The 16,515-nt window shown below is 34.9% G+C and overlaps 1 protein-coding gene across 3 annotated transcripts in view; it reads right to left on the reverse strand.

The window, feature by feature from the left end:
• SKIC3 (SKI3 subunit of superkiller complex) overlaps nucleotides 1-16,515 on the reverse strand; it is a 91,877-nt gene that overhangs the window by 24,865 nt on the left and 50,497 nt on the right. For all 3 annotated transcript variants that reach the window (XM_015140451.3, XM_078004994.1, XM_078004992.1), the window contains exons 31-37: nucleotides 14,589-14,713; nucleotides 13,662-13,785; nucleotides 8,915-9,136; nucleotides 7,969-8,041; nucleotides 5,561-5,614; nucleotides 5,275-5,386; nucleotides 1,868-1,996 (exon numbers count right to left, since the gene is read on the reverse strand). In XM_015140451.3, coding sequence (XP_014995937.2) covers nucleotides 1,868-1,996; nucleotides 5,275-5,386; nucleotides 5,561-5,614; nucleotides 7,969-8,041; nucleotides 8,915-9,136; nucleotides 13,662-13,785; nucleotides 14,589-14,713 — 839 coding nt within the window. The remainder of the gene's footprint in view (nucleotides 1-1,867; nucleotides 1,997-5,274; nucleotides 5,387-5,560; nucleotides 5,615-7,968; nucleotides 8,042-8,914; nucleotides 9,137-13,661; nucleotides 13,786-14,588; nucleotides 14,714-16,515) is intronic.

A 16,515-nucleotide genomic window follows, 5' to 3' on the forward strand; every position in this document is an offset into this window, starting at 1 on the left:
AAATATATAGATTGGCTGAATAGATTTTAAAAATTATCTAATATATGCTGCCTACAAGAAACTAGTCTCACCTATTAAGACACATATAGGCTGGATGTAGTGGCTCACACCTGTAATCCCAATACTTTAGGAGGCCAAAACAGGAGGATTGCTTGAGCCTAGGAGTTTGAGACCAGCCTGGGCAACATAGCAATACCTCATTTCTAAAACAAAAAAATTAGTTTGGCATGGTGACTCCTGCCTGACTTGGAAGGCTCAGGCGGGAGTATTACTTGAGCCCAGGAATTTGAGGCCAGTCTGGGCACACAGCAAGACTTCATCTCTTAAAAAAAAAAAACTAAAATAATGATAGCAACAACGTATTAGATTATGTGTGCTTATGTGTGTATGGATGTACACAGACTTGTATGCTTATGTGCAAGCAAAAGAGCAATGACATAAAGGACAATAACTAGGATTGTTTTACTCTAAGGACTTGCACTATCCATAAAGCAGTACAGTGTTAGTTGAAAATGGAGTTGGATTAATTGTAAATGTATATTGCAACCAGTAAAAAAGGGCAACCAGTAAAAAAGAAAAGTAAAAAAGAAAATATGACTGACATGCTAACAAAGAAGAGAAAATAGCATCAAATAAAACACACAATTAAAACTACAAAACACAGAAAAATAGTTGGACAACAATAGAAACAAAGAACAAGGGCAACAAATAGAAAATGGTAAAATACATGATAGATACTAAACCAATGATATCAACAATCACTTCAAACACCTATAGTCTAAACATACCAATGAAAGACAGAGATTGTCAATGTGGATAAAAAATAAAAATAGGTAGTTCTTTCTTTTAATCTGAAGAGTATGGCTTAAAAATAACTATGTTATAGGTATTTCTGATTTACCACTTAATAAATTCATTTTATTAAAATATTTCAATCTTATATAATCTAATACCATTAAACAAAAGCCTACTTTTCTTAATTTGCCCTAGTAGTCAAAAGACTGGCAGTAATGATGCTTAACATTTACTAAACAATGATTAATAACCTAAAATTAATTCAGTGAAAAGTTAAGGTCCCAAGACAAAAGTAGGCTAATCTATTTATTAATTTAAGTAGATTAATCTATGTCACTTTTCAGTGAAGAAATTTATAGATTTACAATACAATGTTAACTAAATTTGATTAGATTAACAGCTTATTCTGACCAAGATTCCCAGGAGGAATCATGGGACAATTTCAATGCAGGTTTCAGTAAAGGATTCTTTCCAGGTCGCCTCTATCCTAAAATGCTGGTAAAGTCTCAAAGTAAGTAATGCTACAAAAGAAAGATTTCAGCTAACAGAACCTATTGGGCTTTTAAGCTATCTGGAAGAGAAAATACATATGCTTATCATACTTTTGTACAAATATTATACTATGGATTTTTAATGAATATATATATATATATATATATATATATACACATATTTTTTTTTTAGACGGAGTCTCGCTCTGTCGCCCAGACTGGAGTGCAGTGGTGCGATCTCAGCTCACTGCAAGCTCCACCTCCCAGGTTCACGCCATTCTCCTGCCTCAGTCTCCAGAGTACCTGGGACTACAGGCGCCCGCCACCATGCCCGCTAATTTTTTGTATTTTTTAGTAGAGACAGGGTTTCACCGTGTTAGCCAAGATGGTCTCGATCTCCTGACCTCATGATCCGCCCGTCTCGGCCTCCCAAAGTGCTGGGATTACAGGCATGAGCCACCGCACCCGGTCTAATGAATATATTTTTTATAACAATATGTGCTGAAGCTGTTTGTATTCCGGATTTAACCATTCAAGAAATCTGAATTAAATCATGTATAAAGAAGCTTTTTAAAACTTACTTGAAGCAGAAATAGCAGATAACAGTGCCAAGTATAAATCTATCCTCTTTGGCTGAGTCTTGTTCACTAAGGCCAGTTTATCATCAGTATGACAGGCTGCCATTAGCCCAGCCCAGATAGCAGGATCACCTAAAAACAGGAAACACACAGTGGTAAGTCTTGTTAAAATCAACATGTTGCTTAAAAACTATCAAAAATGAGACTAAGAGTTTACAAGTTAAAAAAAATTGTATCCAAAAAAAAATTTCAGTTTCTCAAAGGAAAACTAAATTGCACTTGTTTTCAGAAACACATTGCTACATTCATCTTTCAAGATTTGCCAATTTTTCCAAACATATCAGAGGATGAGAAACATCCTATTAAGTTCTTCTTCCATGGCTGGTTAGCTCAGCTGCCGAGAGTGCTGTATTACTGTGGAAAGGGCAATTAGATTCACTTGCACTGAACACCAAGGATAAGTCTCACTCATCTTCGTCACTTAGTAGTTGCCATTTTAAAGACTCAGTCCTAGGACAAGGAAGATAACACCAGTTCTTAAGAAAAGTTTAAGCCAAAGGAAAGACTTAAGATTTTAATTATATTCTAATAGGCAAGCATGAAAGTAACTTCATCATTCCAAGTGAAGCATTTATATGACTATATATCCTTCATTCATTTGATCTTTCTTTCTTTCCTTCACCCTTCACAGCAGCTTCAGGGGAGGGAAAAGGAGAAAAGTCCAACAGCAGTGAGTTGGAAGGTAACTTTCTATGCATAGAAAAGATTATGTATAAAGACTTCTCTTTTTAAGAAAGTTGTGAAAAAAAACGTGAAGGGGATTTGGAATTTTGAAGTTTTTTCTTTTCATTTGTTTGGTCATTTATTTTTATAAATCTTATTTTGCCCTTTACTTCAACAAGTTAGTATTTTAGTCCTGCTACCCTTAAAAAACAAATGAACGTTTTCAAAATCTCACAAGGGGGTGCTAGTTAACAATATAGTCACTTGATCATACTTTTTAGCTTTAGTTTTCTATTTCTTTTTATCTGACCACCCCACCCAATATGTTTCTTATCAAATATCTGAAATATATATCTACTTCAGTTATAGGTGACTAGTATTACTGCTAAAAGTACAAAAATCAACAAAATTACAAGAATCATTAAAGTCTTATGCAGATCAAATACTTTTACAAAAAGTTCAATACATACCTCCATATAATGAAACAATTTCCACTCCAAATAATGACTACCTTATTTTAAGTAGCATAGACATAATCAAATTCCAGAATACACAAATGGGGACTATGTTCTAGAATTTATGATAAAATCTGATTACTATATAAATAAAGGCACATGACAGCCTTAGATGTGGGTGTCAGGTCTAGCCATGCCACTAATTAATGTGTGGCAGTTCTTCCTTTAGGATTCATTTTCCTATAAAACAAGACAACTAAACTAGATAATAGCTGAGGTGCCATAGGGTCTTAAACTCTATGATTCCAACTGAAGTGGACTCAATCTCTGAATATTAACTTAATCCTAAGATTAAGGGGATAGCCCCTTTAGGGATCTTACAGTATTGTATAGTTTGGATTTCTGATTGGAGAATGGACAATAGCTGGCAGCAATTTTCTCTATCACAACACAAAATAATTACTGTTTCCCTGAACTCTTCCACAGATGACCAGCAAACCAAATTCCCTATAAAACAGAGTGACTCTAAGATAATATATAAACTACAAACCCCAAAATTTTAAAGTACAGCTTGCTAAAAATATCTCTTAGTATCACAGAAGCACTAATGTAGCAGAAATTGGAATTTTTTCCATTCAATTCTAAATTCTTGGAATTATCTTTAAATTCCTGACAAGATCCCCCGGAATAACATCTATCAAAACTGTGCTTTGTTCATCCAAAGATCTACAAGGACTAGGTGTACAGCCACTACACATAATGACAGTTATATTCATTTTCATTGGACCCTAAGGACAAGTCTCAAACAGGCACTCATCTTTGCCACTAAGTCACTGTTCTAGCATCTTATGTGATGTCTCTGCTTCCTTGAGTATGTATTTATCCAGATAATCCGGAAACATCAGAGATCATTAGAGAGGACCTAATCTGGGCAATCTCACCTTTCTAAAGTTTTTGTCCTTGCACAATCAAAGGCTAATAGATCTTTTATCATTCTGGATCCACAATAAGAATTACTGAGAGTAAGTTTATCTAATATCTGCTTGAGAACTCCAAAAATAAAAAACCTACCAATATATATATAACATAGACAAATCAAAATGTTTAGTCTCTTTGTTTCTATGTCAAAATGAAGGAAAACATAAACAACAGAATATTGATTTTTTTACTTAGTTTACAAAATAATCCCTGAAATGTTAGATATTTTGCAGCTTAATGAGAGTCTTTACAATTTATTGTCAAGGTAACACTGAACTTGTTCTTGGTATAATTTCTTTCCCAACAGTGCTTAGCCAAAAGCAATAGCATTCTGATCTAACACATCTGAAGAGTTAAAGGAGAATAAATTTCATGCATTATTTCATATTTAAAATACTGTATTATGTAAAAATATACCTTATAACCCTATATTGCTAGACATTCCAGTCTTCTACGGCATTTTTCCAGTAGTAGTGATGGAACACGCTTAAGTAACATTCCTCAGTACCTTTGTGATCAACAGCCTATATATGACACAGTTAGCTCAGGTGAGGCCATAACCGTGGCATTTCTAACAGTTACCACACAAGATACATCCCCATCCTTCAAGAAGCTAACTACACATAAAAATATCTAAATATGTATGTTAAATAATTTAGCAACTATAGGTGAAACTCTTTAAACCATATTGATGCAAAATGGAAATAAAACTGTTTCTTGAAAATACATGTATAGTTCAGATTTTCAGTAACAGGTAATAATAAAGTATCATTAAGCAGACATTCCTTTAGGCCTATTTCGATAATTGATGCTCTCTTAATTATCAGTAGCCAAAAGCAGATAATCAAATGATATGCAAAATCTTGAAATATTTTCTTAAAATTCCCTTTTGACTTATTTCATGGAAATATAAACTTTGCTCCTATAAATCACAAATAAATGCAAGATTGATAGAATCCAAATTCAAGAATATAAATGTACTGAATTATCACATGCACCTTGAAACTATGTGAATCTATAATGCATTATTTAAAAAGTCATTTCTGATAGCATTATATATTGCATTAAACACTTACATAGTGCAAAATACTTTAATCACTCAAACTCCTGTTGTAGAATATCTAAATTACACACATTTTTGTCTGGTATAAACAATGCCAATAAAATATATATTGTGTGCAAGATTTTTCCCCCACTTACAAAATATGTATTTAGAAAAAAAATTGGAATTAATGAAATAGATATTATATGCACCTGGAGAAAGGAGAGCTGCCTTCTGAATGGTCTTTAGTGCAATATTTTTTTCATCTTCTCCTGAACTGCTTCCCATAGCCAACTGATTTACTGCAGTGTACAGTAACGCCTTCTACATAAGAGAAAAGAAGTACGTTAGCCAATTTTCCTTATAGCTCCCTCTCGTTCAAACTGACTAAAAGACTCCATTTGATATGATATAATCACTAAGGCTATGAAAACTATTATTCCTTCATCAGTATTATTTAATAAATTCAACATTTCCTTTGTACTAGGACAAACTAACCTTTCCGTGATTTGAGTCCAGGATATGAGCCACATTTCCTGCTACCACACCTCCCTAGAACAGAAAATATTGATGATTTATACAAATGCAAAAACTTTCATGAAAAAGTAAATTTAAGATTGATAAGGCCTTTCCACTAAATCACTGGAAAGGTTCAGTTTTACCACTTTCATAACTCCAAACCTTCTTAAAAGTATCAATTTATTATTACTGTTTGAAAAGACTAATAATCTTGTGAAAGGAAATCTTTTCTATTGTGACCAACTCTTCTTTCAAAATATTGATTTTATAGGCTCACAAGTTACGTAATTTTACCAACCAAATGTATACATTTTCTAATAATATAAAAGATTATAAAGACTGAGAGAGATCACAAAGATAAATTAACATGGCTTACTATATGAAAATACATAGTATTTTCAAAACTTACACACTGCAGTAAAATAAATAAAGTTCAAGGCACCTCATCATTGCTTCAATAATCAACTCAATACTAAAAATAAGAAAAATACGTGTAGCATCACAGGGTTTTCATTAGCTCAATTTGAAATCTATAACTTTAAATAATTGCAGCTACTTCATATGGTTGTTGAGATTATAAAAATGCTGATAGCTGACACATAATAAAGCACTTCATTCAGGTAATTTTCGAGTCGAATAACAATGGTCTTCCAGGTCCTTTGAGCCAACTCACTCATTAAAAATAACAAAAAATGTGAAATAAAACCCTGCTGCTCAAACTGCGGCTTGTGCCTCTGCAGTGTCCACACTCTCTAAGAGGTTGTTAGATGTGCAGAATATTGGGTCCCGTCACAGGCCTACAGAATTAGAATCTGCATTTTCACAAGATCACCAGGTGACTTCAGTTGCACATTAAAGTTTGAAAAGCACTGAGATAAAAGATTTTAAAAACATACTCTTAAAAGCACTGAAAGATTGACACGATATTAAGGACTTACCAGGTCAAAATTGAAAGGGAAAACTGGAATTCAGAGAGACAAGTGAGCAGGGAAGCCGCTTCTGCCGTTCGCAAATGCTAACAATTTCTTTTCTTTTTTTTTCTTTTTTTTTTTTAGATGGAGTCTTGCTCTGTCGCCCAGGCTGGAGTGCAGTGGCACAATCTCAGCTCACTGCAACCTCCGCCTCCCGGGTTCAAGTGATTCTTCTGCCTCAGCCTCCCAAGTAGCTGGGACTACAGGTGTGTGCCACCATGCCCAGCTAATGTTTGTATTTTTAGTAGAGACAGAGTTTCACCATGTTAGCCAGGCTGGTCATGAACTCCTGACCTCAGGTAATCCACCCTCCTCGGCCTTCCAAAGTGCTGGGATTACAGTCATGAGCCACTGTGCCTGGCCCAAATACTAACAAATTTTAATTTTAATCCTGAAGGACGCATGGGCTGGTAGGACAAAAATTAAGGCCCAGGTTAACACAAGGAGGGGAGTATAGAGGAGACCTACATCAGAATAAGCTGAGACCCCAACAGGCCACACCCTAAGATTCAACGTGAATCAGAATTAAGCCAGGTCTCAGGAACTAGCAACCCAAGCACAAAGTAGCCTGCTTGGTCCAAAAACCCCAAGTTCTAAACTTTGTATAATGTAGTCCCAGATTGGTGGACCTCCCAAGCACCCAGCGGAAGCAAGTACAAATTACTTCTGTAGAAAGGTACCTTAATTCTAGGCCTCAAATTATTCCTAGAAATAATTTTCAAGTACACACAATTGGGTAAACAAAGAAACAAAGCCACAAAGAATGAAATTCCGTAGGAATAACAAACAAGACTCACAGATGTCAAACAAGTGTGTGGGTCTTGTAGATTTCAGATACTGGAATAATTAGTCGTGGTAAGTTGTTGAAAACATTAGCTATTACCATTATGTTTACCAACTTGTGAAGTGAACTATGAGAGGATATATTAACCACAGAAGTTAATAGAAGAATACAGACTCCTGAAAATATCTGGCTGTTAGAAACTAAAATGTAGTGTATAATCCTTTATAGAATGTCAATGACTTCATATTTATAATTACATAGTTGTATATTAGCAGTGTTCTAGTTCTTACTGCCTTATCTTTAAGATGATTTTAAATAAAATTATCTTTTGGGATTCAAAAACACATAGCTAATGCTTACTATTGGCAGTGTTACATTATTTTATCACATATCATTACCATAATCTGTATGTGTTCAAAAAGATCTTCCTACTTCTTTGTAGCTCCCACAACATCTGGAGAAAACTCAGTCTAGTATTCGTTGGATGACTAATGGAAAATTTAGCTAATAACAGAACTTTCTTCATTGTATAAATTATCTTTCAGAAGAATAGTGTCATAGTTTAAAATTATCATATTTACCACATCACAAGTTATTTTATCTTTTTGCTAGAATTTGAAACATTACTTTACCTTTGCATTTCGTTGAGCATACTGTGCAACAACTCGAGACAACAGAGACCAAAGAGCAGGGTCACCAGGGTTGCTAAAGAGATCATCGAAAGTAGCAGGCTTAGGGACAAGTTACTTTAACCACAAAATGTACAAGCAACCAACAATTTATTAAGTTTAAAACCTTTTAGACATCTAAAACAAGTTCATATTAATTGTGCATGTTTGGTTGAAAGTATTTTTAGAAAACATACTTTATATCACTTATATACTCCAACAGTCTTTATGAAAATAAGAAGAAAAAAATCAACAATGGATGATTATAAAGTCATGAGATAATTAAGAAAAGTTAAGGAAATTTAACACACTGTGTTCAAACACAAAGAGATTAAAAATTATAGGATAAGTAATATTGCATGGCAGGAAGATGACTACTAATAAAAATGACATAAGGAATAAGCTTTATATTAAAATAACTTAAAAAAACCCCAGCAGATTGTTAATAAAAATGAACTCCGAAAGGAAAAGAGACTACAGACACAATACTTTACTGCTAAAAATAAATATAATAATTAACCACTGCTGCTAATGACAGCTTTCCTTTTTTCAAATTTTGAAGAAATTAATGAATCTTTAAATGGCTGAAAATTACTAAAACCATCAATCTAGACAGTACCAGACAACAGACTAAGAATATTACAAACTTGGGAATTAAGAGCTTTAATAGCAAAACAAAGTTTGGGCCTTAACCTGACTAAGGGCCAAACTTATCAATTGAATTAAAAAAACACAATCCTTATAGGTAAAATAATATATATAGTCAGGTCCTGCGTAAAATTGCATAAAACCAGGGTGTCGTTTTCAAATGTATATTCTTACCTTATTTTATAGTATTAATAAAGTCCAAATGTCAAATGCAATGATATCAAGTATAATTAGGTTCCAAGTTCACAAATACAGAATTTACCTGTGAACAGCTTTAGATACTTGTTTTTGCACTGCCACACTGCGACCTTGGAGTGCATAAATCGCTGATGTAAGAAGGCACCTCTGATAATTACTGTCTTTGTGTTTGGTGTGCTTCAGTAACTCATTAAGTGCTGCTTTTGACAGTGTAGCATCCTGCATTGCCAACCCTAGAGCACACAGGGCTTGAAGGCTTTCTGTGGTTGGTTCCTTTAAGATAGAGCTGTAAATATATTTTAAAATTACCTATTAGTTACGACTAGAGTAGTCTTTTTTTGTTTGTTTGTTTGTTTGTTCGTTTGTTTGAGACGGAGTCTCGCTCTGTCCCCCAGGCTGGAGTGCAGTGGCGCGATCTCGGCTCACTGCAAGCTCCGCCTCCCGGGCTCAAGCCATTCTCCTGCCTCAGCCTCCAGAGTAGCTGGGACGACGGGCACCCACCACCATGCCCGGCTAATTTTTTGTATTTTTAGTAGAGACAGGGTTTCACTGTGTTAGCCAGGATGGTCTCAATCTCCTGACCTGGTGATCTGCCCGTCTTGGCCTCCCAAAGTGCTGGGATTACAGACGTGAGCCACCGCACCCGGCCTATGACTACAGTAGTCTTTATCTGTAACTATTAAAACATTATTTAGTATAAAAAGCAATTTATATAAAGATTCACCAAACTAAACTCAATTTTAAGATTAATATAAAAGCAAATTTCTTGGTGTTTACAGATAGCAATTTCCCTGATTGAAGCAGTTAAAAACATCAATGACTTTTCACAGAGCAACAAAAGCCAAACTTATTTTCTGGTCATTATATCTAAGTGAGATGGTTTGGATCTGTGTCCCCGCCCAAATCCCATGTTGAATTGTAATCCCCAGTGTTGGCAGTGGGCCTAGTGGGAGGTGATTGGATCATGAGGCAGAGTTCTCATGAATGGTTTAGCACCATCTCCATTTAGTACTGTATAGTGAATTCTCACGTGATCTGGTTGTTTAAAAGTATGCAGCGCCTCCCTCTCTCTTCCTCCTGCTCTGGCCACGTAAAACATGCCGGCTTCCCCTTCACTTCCTGTCATGATTATAAGTTTCCTGAGGCCACCCCAGAAGCAATGCTGCCATGCTTCCTGTACAACAGCCTGCAGAACCTTCAGCCAATTAAACCTCTTTTCTCTATAAATCACCCAGTCTCAGGTATTTTTTATAGCAGTGCTAGAACTAACTAACACATTAGGTTTTAGAAACAAATATAAATTAGCTTCTTTGAGTTTCACTTCTAGGTAAGTAATTAGCACAATTTTGCTAAAATATTGAGTTCCAATAATATATTAGAAGGTATAAATAATAAAAAAAACTCTTCAATTAAAATATGATTTTTATCATTCCGAAAAAGATTTGCCCTATTTGCTCTATGGTATTGAAACTAGCACTTTACATAATAAGTACAAATTGTCTCTATATCCACTATACTCCAAATGAGTATTTTTATAATTTAAGGAGAATTTAGATTTTATAGGTAAACATCTAGCATTTTTTTCCTCTTTCAACTACAATATCTGACTTAGCCTTATGGAGGAAAATCTATTAATGTTTAGGAATCCCGGTTAATTTAAATAAAGAAAATCTTAGCTCTCCACTAACAATCAAACTTATAAGAATTATTATGAATTTTATACTGCAATAAAAATAAAGGAATTTTTTTAAACTTTTTTTTTTTTTTTTTACTTAAGTGGTTTTATTTTATGTGCAAATAATGAACAGATCTACTTTCCAAAAACAGGAGCTTTTTAAAAGAAAACCACATAATAACTTTTAAAAGGCACTGGAATTCCTCTGCTTCTAGATCATTGCTAGGCGAGAAAAATAAAGTTTGTTGTACCAGGAATCACAAGTTAGGACTGAGTATTCTCCAAAGTGGAAATTCTAGAGTGTAATGTCACTCCAGGCAAAGACTATTCAGTTCTCATCCCCAAATTCCTATCAGAAGGGTTAAACCAGGTCAAAACAGTCCAGCATAATTAGGCTTCATCAAACAATGTCATTATGCTCTTCTAAGATGCAAGTAAACCAAAATAGGAAATACTAAAATCAAAATAATATTTGACACTGTCATACAAATTGTTAGTTCTTTGTTGTATCCCTCCTTCTATAACATTAATAAGGGGAATATTTTACTCAAAGAATATTTTATTTTATACATCGCTAGCCATGAATTTTTGCCATTTGTTATTATACAGATGCTGCCTAGTGCCATTATCCAAATGGCATAACCATTTTACGTTCACAATTCACTTCTATAGTTACAAATAGAATTTTCATGATTTACCTAAGTACATCTATCAGTGAAGATTTAACACGGAGATGCAATCTAACATCCGTAATATCTGATGTTGTGTAGATGGCAATGCAGGAAAGATATATTTTAATTACTTTTCATTTAAGTGATCTTATATAAAAAATAAACTAATAATTTAGCAGGTCCAAGTTTTAAACAATGCTCATTGAAATATAACAGAAATATTTATAACATTATAAAATGTCACATATCTACCATTACCTCTTTGGACTATTTTTGGAAGGGGGAAATTAAGAATTTTATACTTCATTTTGACAAGCAGGTATGAAATCATGAATTTTCTGAGGCAGCTCTGAAGTAAATAGCTTACGTAAAGTATCCATAGTAACTCTTTTTACAATAAGAGTTAATACATATGTGTCCAAATATGGAAGTATGTCAGTCAGTGTCATGTCTAGCAAATAACCATATGGCTAATGGGTACAACTAAAAAAGTCAAAAAGCAAATAGTAAAATACAAATTTCAATATTGATAACAAAAAAAGAAATTCTAATTTGTGCCTTGCTCAATGGAAAAAAAAACTACCTAATTTAATACTTATTAATAAACAAAATCTAAATTATGACTGAAATGACTACATTCTAATATTAAGCCAACACGTGCTGAATGCTCAATATTGTATGTTGTATTTTACCATGTTCTCAGGATTTTACACATGGTTATTTACTATCATAAAGTGTATAAAGTTGGTAACCAGATTTTTTTCCCATAATGAACTAAATCCTGTTCCTCTTAAATCAGTGCCTAGAACACTGCTCAGTTCCCAACATATGAATGCCAAACAGCAGCAATATAGGTTAAGTAACTGAACTTTTCATAGAAAGAAAATCAAAGAAAAGAGTGCCAATGGGCAGAGATGGAAGCAGTTGGTAGTGTCAAGCTTGGGTGAAGACACGCAGAAAATCAAAAACAAAGAAAGAAACATAAAAAACAAAAAAACTAGGCTTGGATCCAACAACATAAAACGTAGGGGTAAAGGTTTTCCTTCACATAGGTGAAGGGGAAAAAAAGATTACATTGTTATTTTTTCTCCCACTTCCATTTCCTGTCTTAAGCAGTAACCAAAGACAAATCTAATGACTCTAATATGGGGTTACTTTTGCCCTTGATAACTGCAGTCATCATTAGTATCTATGATTCTTGTCACCAAGCCATTTGCAAATTTAAGTTCTCAAAACATGTTATATATAACCATAGATACATGTTAAAAGGATATAGGCATGTAAAGTGACAGGATTTTCTTTTAAATGGGTTGGTTTTTCCTAACCAGCAAAGAGGAAGAAAAAAAAATTGCTTATTTATTAGACAAGGAAATGACTGTAATGGCACAGGATAAGGCAAAGGCATTACATCAAATAAACGCATGTCAAGTTTATCCTATAGAACTGGTTCTCAACCAGTACCATCTAACCATCTCTATCCCCCCACCTTTGGAGATGAGGTAGTTACAGAGGCAATTTTTTTGTTGTCACAATGACTGAGGGGTGCTAATATTACCACTTAGTAGGTGGGAGGCAAGGATATAAGCTTTTTGCAATGGGAGAATATCTCTGTACCATGAAGATTAGTACCACTCAAAAATGCCAATAAAACACTCATTGAGGCCACTGTTCAATAGCATGCATTAATTACTACTGCTTGTGAAGGAATTAAGGCCAATTTTCTAAAAAACTAATCTTCAAGAAGTTAGAAAATATTATATAAGTAACCACAAATAACACAGGTCGTTATTTTATTAACTTACTCCAAAAACACAGAAATAATTTTAAGTTTTGTTACTCGTTTTTAAAAAGATTCACCTTTATTTATTTATTTATTTATTTATTTATTTTATTTTTTTTTTTTTTTTTGAGACGGAGTCTCACGCTGTTGCCCAGGCTGGAGTGCAGTGGCGCGATCTCGGCTCACTGCAAGCTCCGCCTCCCGGGCTCCCGCCATTCTCCTGCCTCAGCCTCCTGAGTAGCTGGGACTACAGGCGCCCGCCACCTCGCCCGGCTAGTTTTTTGTATTTTTTAGTAGAGAAAATGAACCTTTTAACAGGTTACCGTGAAAAGGAAAGAAGAAAACATCTCTTTGGGAATCCAAGAAGCCAAAAAACAAGGCTTCATTACAACTATCTTCATTAAAATTTTAGGATACTACTTATCAGGTGATCAGATTATCTTTAAAAAAAATACGCAACAGAGTATAGGACAGTTTTGAAAGATCCAATAGATCAAGGGCTAAGAATTAAATTACAATCTGTAGCTCCACCTGTGACTATCAATTCAGAACCAGGTGGGCCCAATCCCTTTTGTTCACCCAGAAGTTCCTAAAGCATTAAGAACTTCATTTTACATTGCTCCAAATCTCAACCCAAATATTTAAGTATCTGGTCATGTTAAATGTTGATGTCAACTATACATACCATTTAAATAGCAAAGTCTTGGCTACATCCATTTTTCCTTGTTTATATTCAGTTATTGCCAGAGCTGTCAAGATATGCGCTTTGTCTTGCTCTGATTCAACAATAGACAAGGCTCTCTCATAGGCTGTTACATAAAATTGAAAACAAACAAAACAATATAAAAGCCATCCTGATTGATGAAGCATGGGATTTTTTCTTTTCGAATCCTATTTTTCAGAAAGGTCTAAATACAATTACATCTTTGTATTCTCCTGTTCTCAAGCAGATAGAATAAAAATTTATAATAATCTAACTTGTTTTCAGTGTTCCAAGGTGATTCTCAGGTATCATTAGGATTATTATGTGACAATCTCTAACTTCTACCTTCAGAATCTATATGGGAATCTAGGTCACTGTCTTTAAAGGCCAAAGCAGAGGCCTGCAGCCACTGAGATATCACCAAAATTCCCACGTGCAGCCAAGCAACTCCATCAAGCAGTAGATACTTAAATGCTCTATACACATGTGGGCTAAGCCCATACATGTGAAAATGCATCATTTAACATATTTGGAGAAATCAAAATATATTACTAACATGGTTGAGGTCTTCATTTATCAGAAATTATTATCTAAGCAGTGTAGAGCAGTAAACATTTGCTTTCAAATGCTAAGTCACATATTTGTCATAAGTGATCTTGGGCCTCAGTTGCCTCATTTGTATAATACTCAGCTCATAACACTACTATAAAGACTACTCATCATAACAACATTCTAAATGAGGTAACAGATAAAAAGTGCCTAGTATTGTTCCTGACTCCTAGTCAGATTTTAATAAACATTGCAACCCCCACCCCATCTCATTATTACATCTTTCTGTATGTATGCTCATCATGATTAAACTCAACTCCAGAAAAGACATGTCCTTTAGCTTCAGGGCAATATTCTTACCTTTGCTGCTCTCTTTATAAAGCCCCTTCATGAATAAAGCCAAAGCAAAACCTATGATGTCTTCTAACTCTTCAAGGGGTGTTGACTTAAAAGCCTGGATAGCTTTATCATATTCGCCAATGGAACTAAGAAGTAAAACACAACTTACTTTTAATATCAAAAGTAATTCTGGCATGTATCATCAAAATACAGAGATACAATTACACTAAGTTGGGCTGGGCGCAGTGGCTCACATCTGTAATCCCAGCACTTTAGTAGGCTGAGGGGGGCGGGGGTGGATCACAAGGTCAGGAGTTCGAGACCAGACCGGCCATCATGGTGAAACCCCATCTCTACTAAAAACACAAAAATTAGCCCGACATGGTGGTGCATGCCTGTAATCCTAGCTGCTCAGGAGGCTGAGGCAGGAGAATCGCTTGAACCCGGTAGGCGGAGGTTGTAGTGAGCCAAGATTGTACCACTGAACTCTAGCCTGAGCAAGACAAAGCAAGACTCTTCTCAAAAAAAAAAAATAATACTTTACACTAAGTTTCCTCTGATAATTTCATGTGTACTTCCTTTTTTATAGTGGTCTACTAAATTACAAATTGTCTCTCTCTTTTTTTTTAACAAACTTTAATTAAAATCCCAAATTATAAAAACAATTTCAAGTTGACTTTTATATGGATCTCTAATTTTTTTAAGCTTAATACTTAATTAAATATTACCCTATGAGTATGGTTCTAGTATCTTTGCTAAGCTTAACAAGTCATAAAATGCCTAGTCAGAATCAAACCTATCTTTTGTGTAAACTGTTTATCTGCACATTTTTCTTTTTTGGAGGGCATATAGACACACTAAAATTCCATGAACAAAAATATTATTCTTTTTTGTGTTTAAGAGGGAGGAGGCCGGGCGCAGTGGCTCACACCTGTAATCCCAGCACATTGGGAGGCCGAGATGGGCGGGTCACTTGAGGTCAGGAGTTCAAGACCAGCCTAGCCTGGCCAACATGATGAAATCCCATCTCTACTAAAAAAATACAAAAGTTACCCAGGCGTGGTGGTGGGCGCCTGTAATTCCAACTACTGGAGAGGCTGAGGCAGGAGAATCACTTGAACCCGGGAGGCAGAGGTTGCAATGAGCTGAGATCAAACCACTGCACTCCAGCCTGGGCAACAAGAGAGAAACTCCATCTTAAAAAAAAAAAAAAAAAAAAAGAGGGAGGAAAATATAAACTGTAATATATACTAAAGTGCAATACTTATTAATAACAGAAAAATAACTTGTTTTTGCTTAAAGATAAAAGGAACTTGTATAAGCTCAACCGCCATCATCTGAAGAGATTTAAGATTCTTCTTTTTGGTATCCATCACCATAATCTGAATCTGTTTTTATTTTTAATGTGTTGTGGAAATCTTTTTACAAAATCTTTTTAATCTTTGAGGATATGAATGGGGGCTAAAAATATAGGCAACCTTCACTTATAAATAAGTTTTTAAAAAGTGAAAGAACTTACAAAATCAATACTTAAATTTTGATAAAGGAAAGAGGACTACCTTAGATTGTTTATGGATACATACATATATATTGAAAGTATTTCTTTAAATGAACACTATCTTCCAAGATGTGCGTGCTTTTGTGGAGAAAAGAATGGAACTATGGAAGGGAATGTGGGTGCTTCAATGAATCTATCTGAATTTTTTCTGGAAAAAGTAACCTAAAGGTTGGGCGCGGTGGCTCACACCTGTAATTCCAGCACCTTGGGAGGTCAAGGTGGGCGAATCATAAGGTCAGGAGTTCGAGACTAACCCGGCCAACATGGTGAAACTCCGTCTCTACTAAAAATACAAAAAATTAGCTGGGCGTGGTGGTGGGCACCTGTAATCCCAGCTACTCAGGAGGCTGAGGCAGGAGAATCTCTTGAACCCTGGAGGTGGAGGTTGCA

Source organism: Macaca mulatta, chromosome 6, assembly GCF_049350105.2.
Source record: "Macaca mulatta isolate MMU2019108-1 chromosome 6, T2T-MMU8v2.0, whole genome shotgun sequence".
Classification (NCBI taxonomy): Eukaryota; Metazoa; Chordata; class Mammalia; order Primates; family Cercopithecidae; genus Macaca; species Macaca mulatta.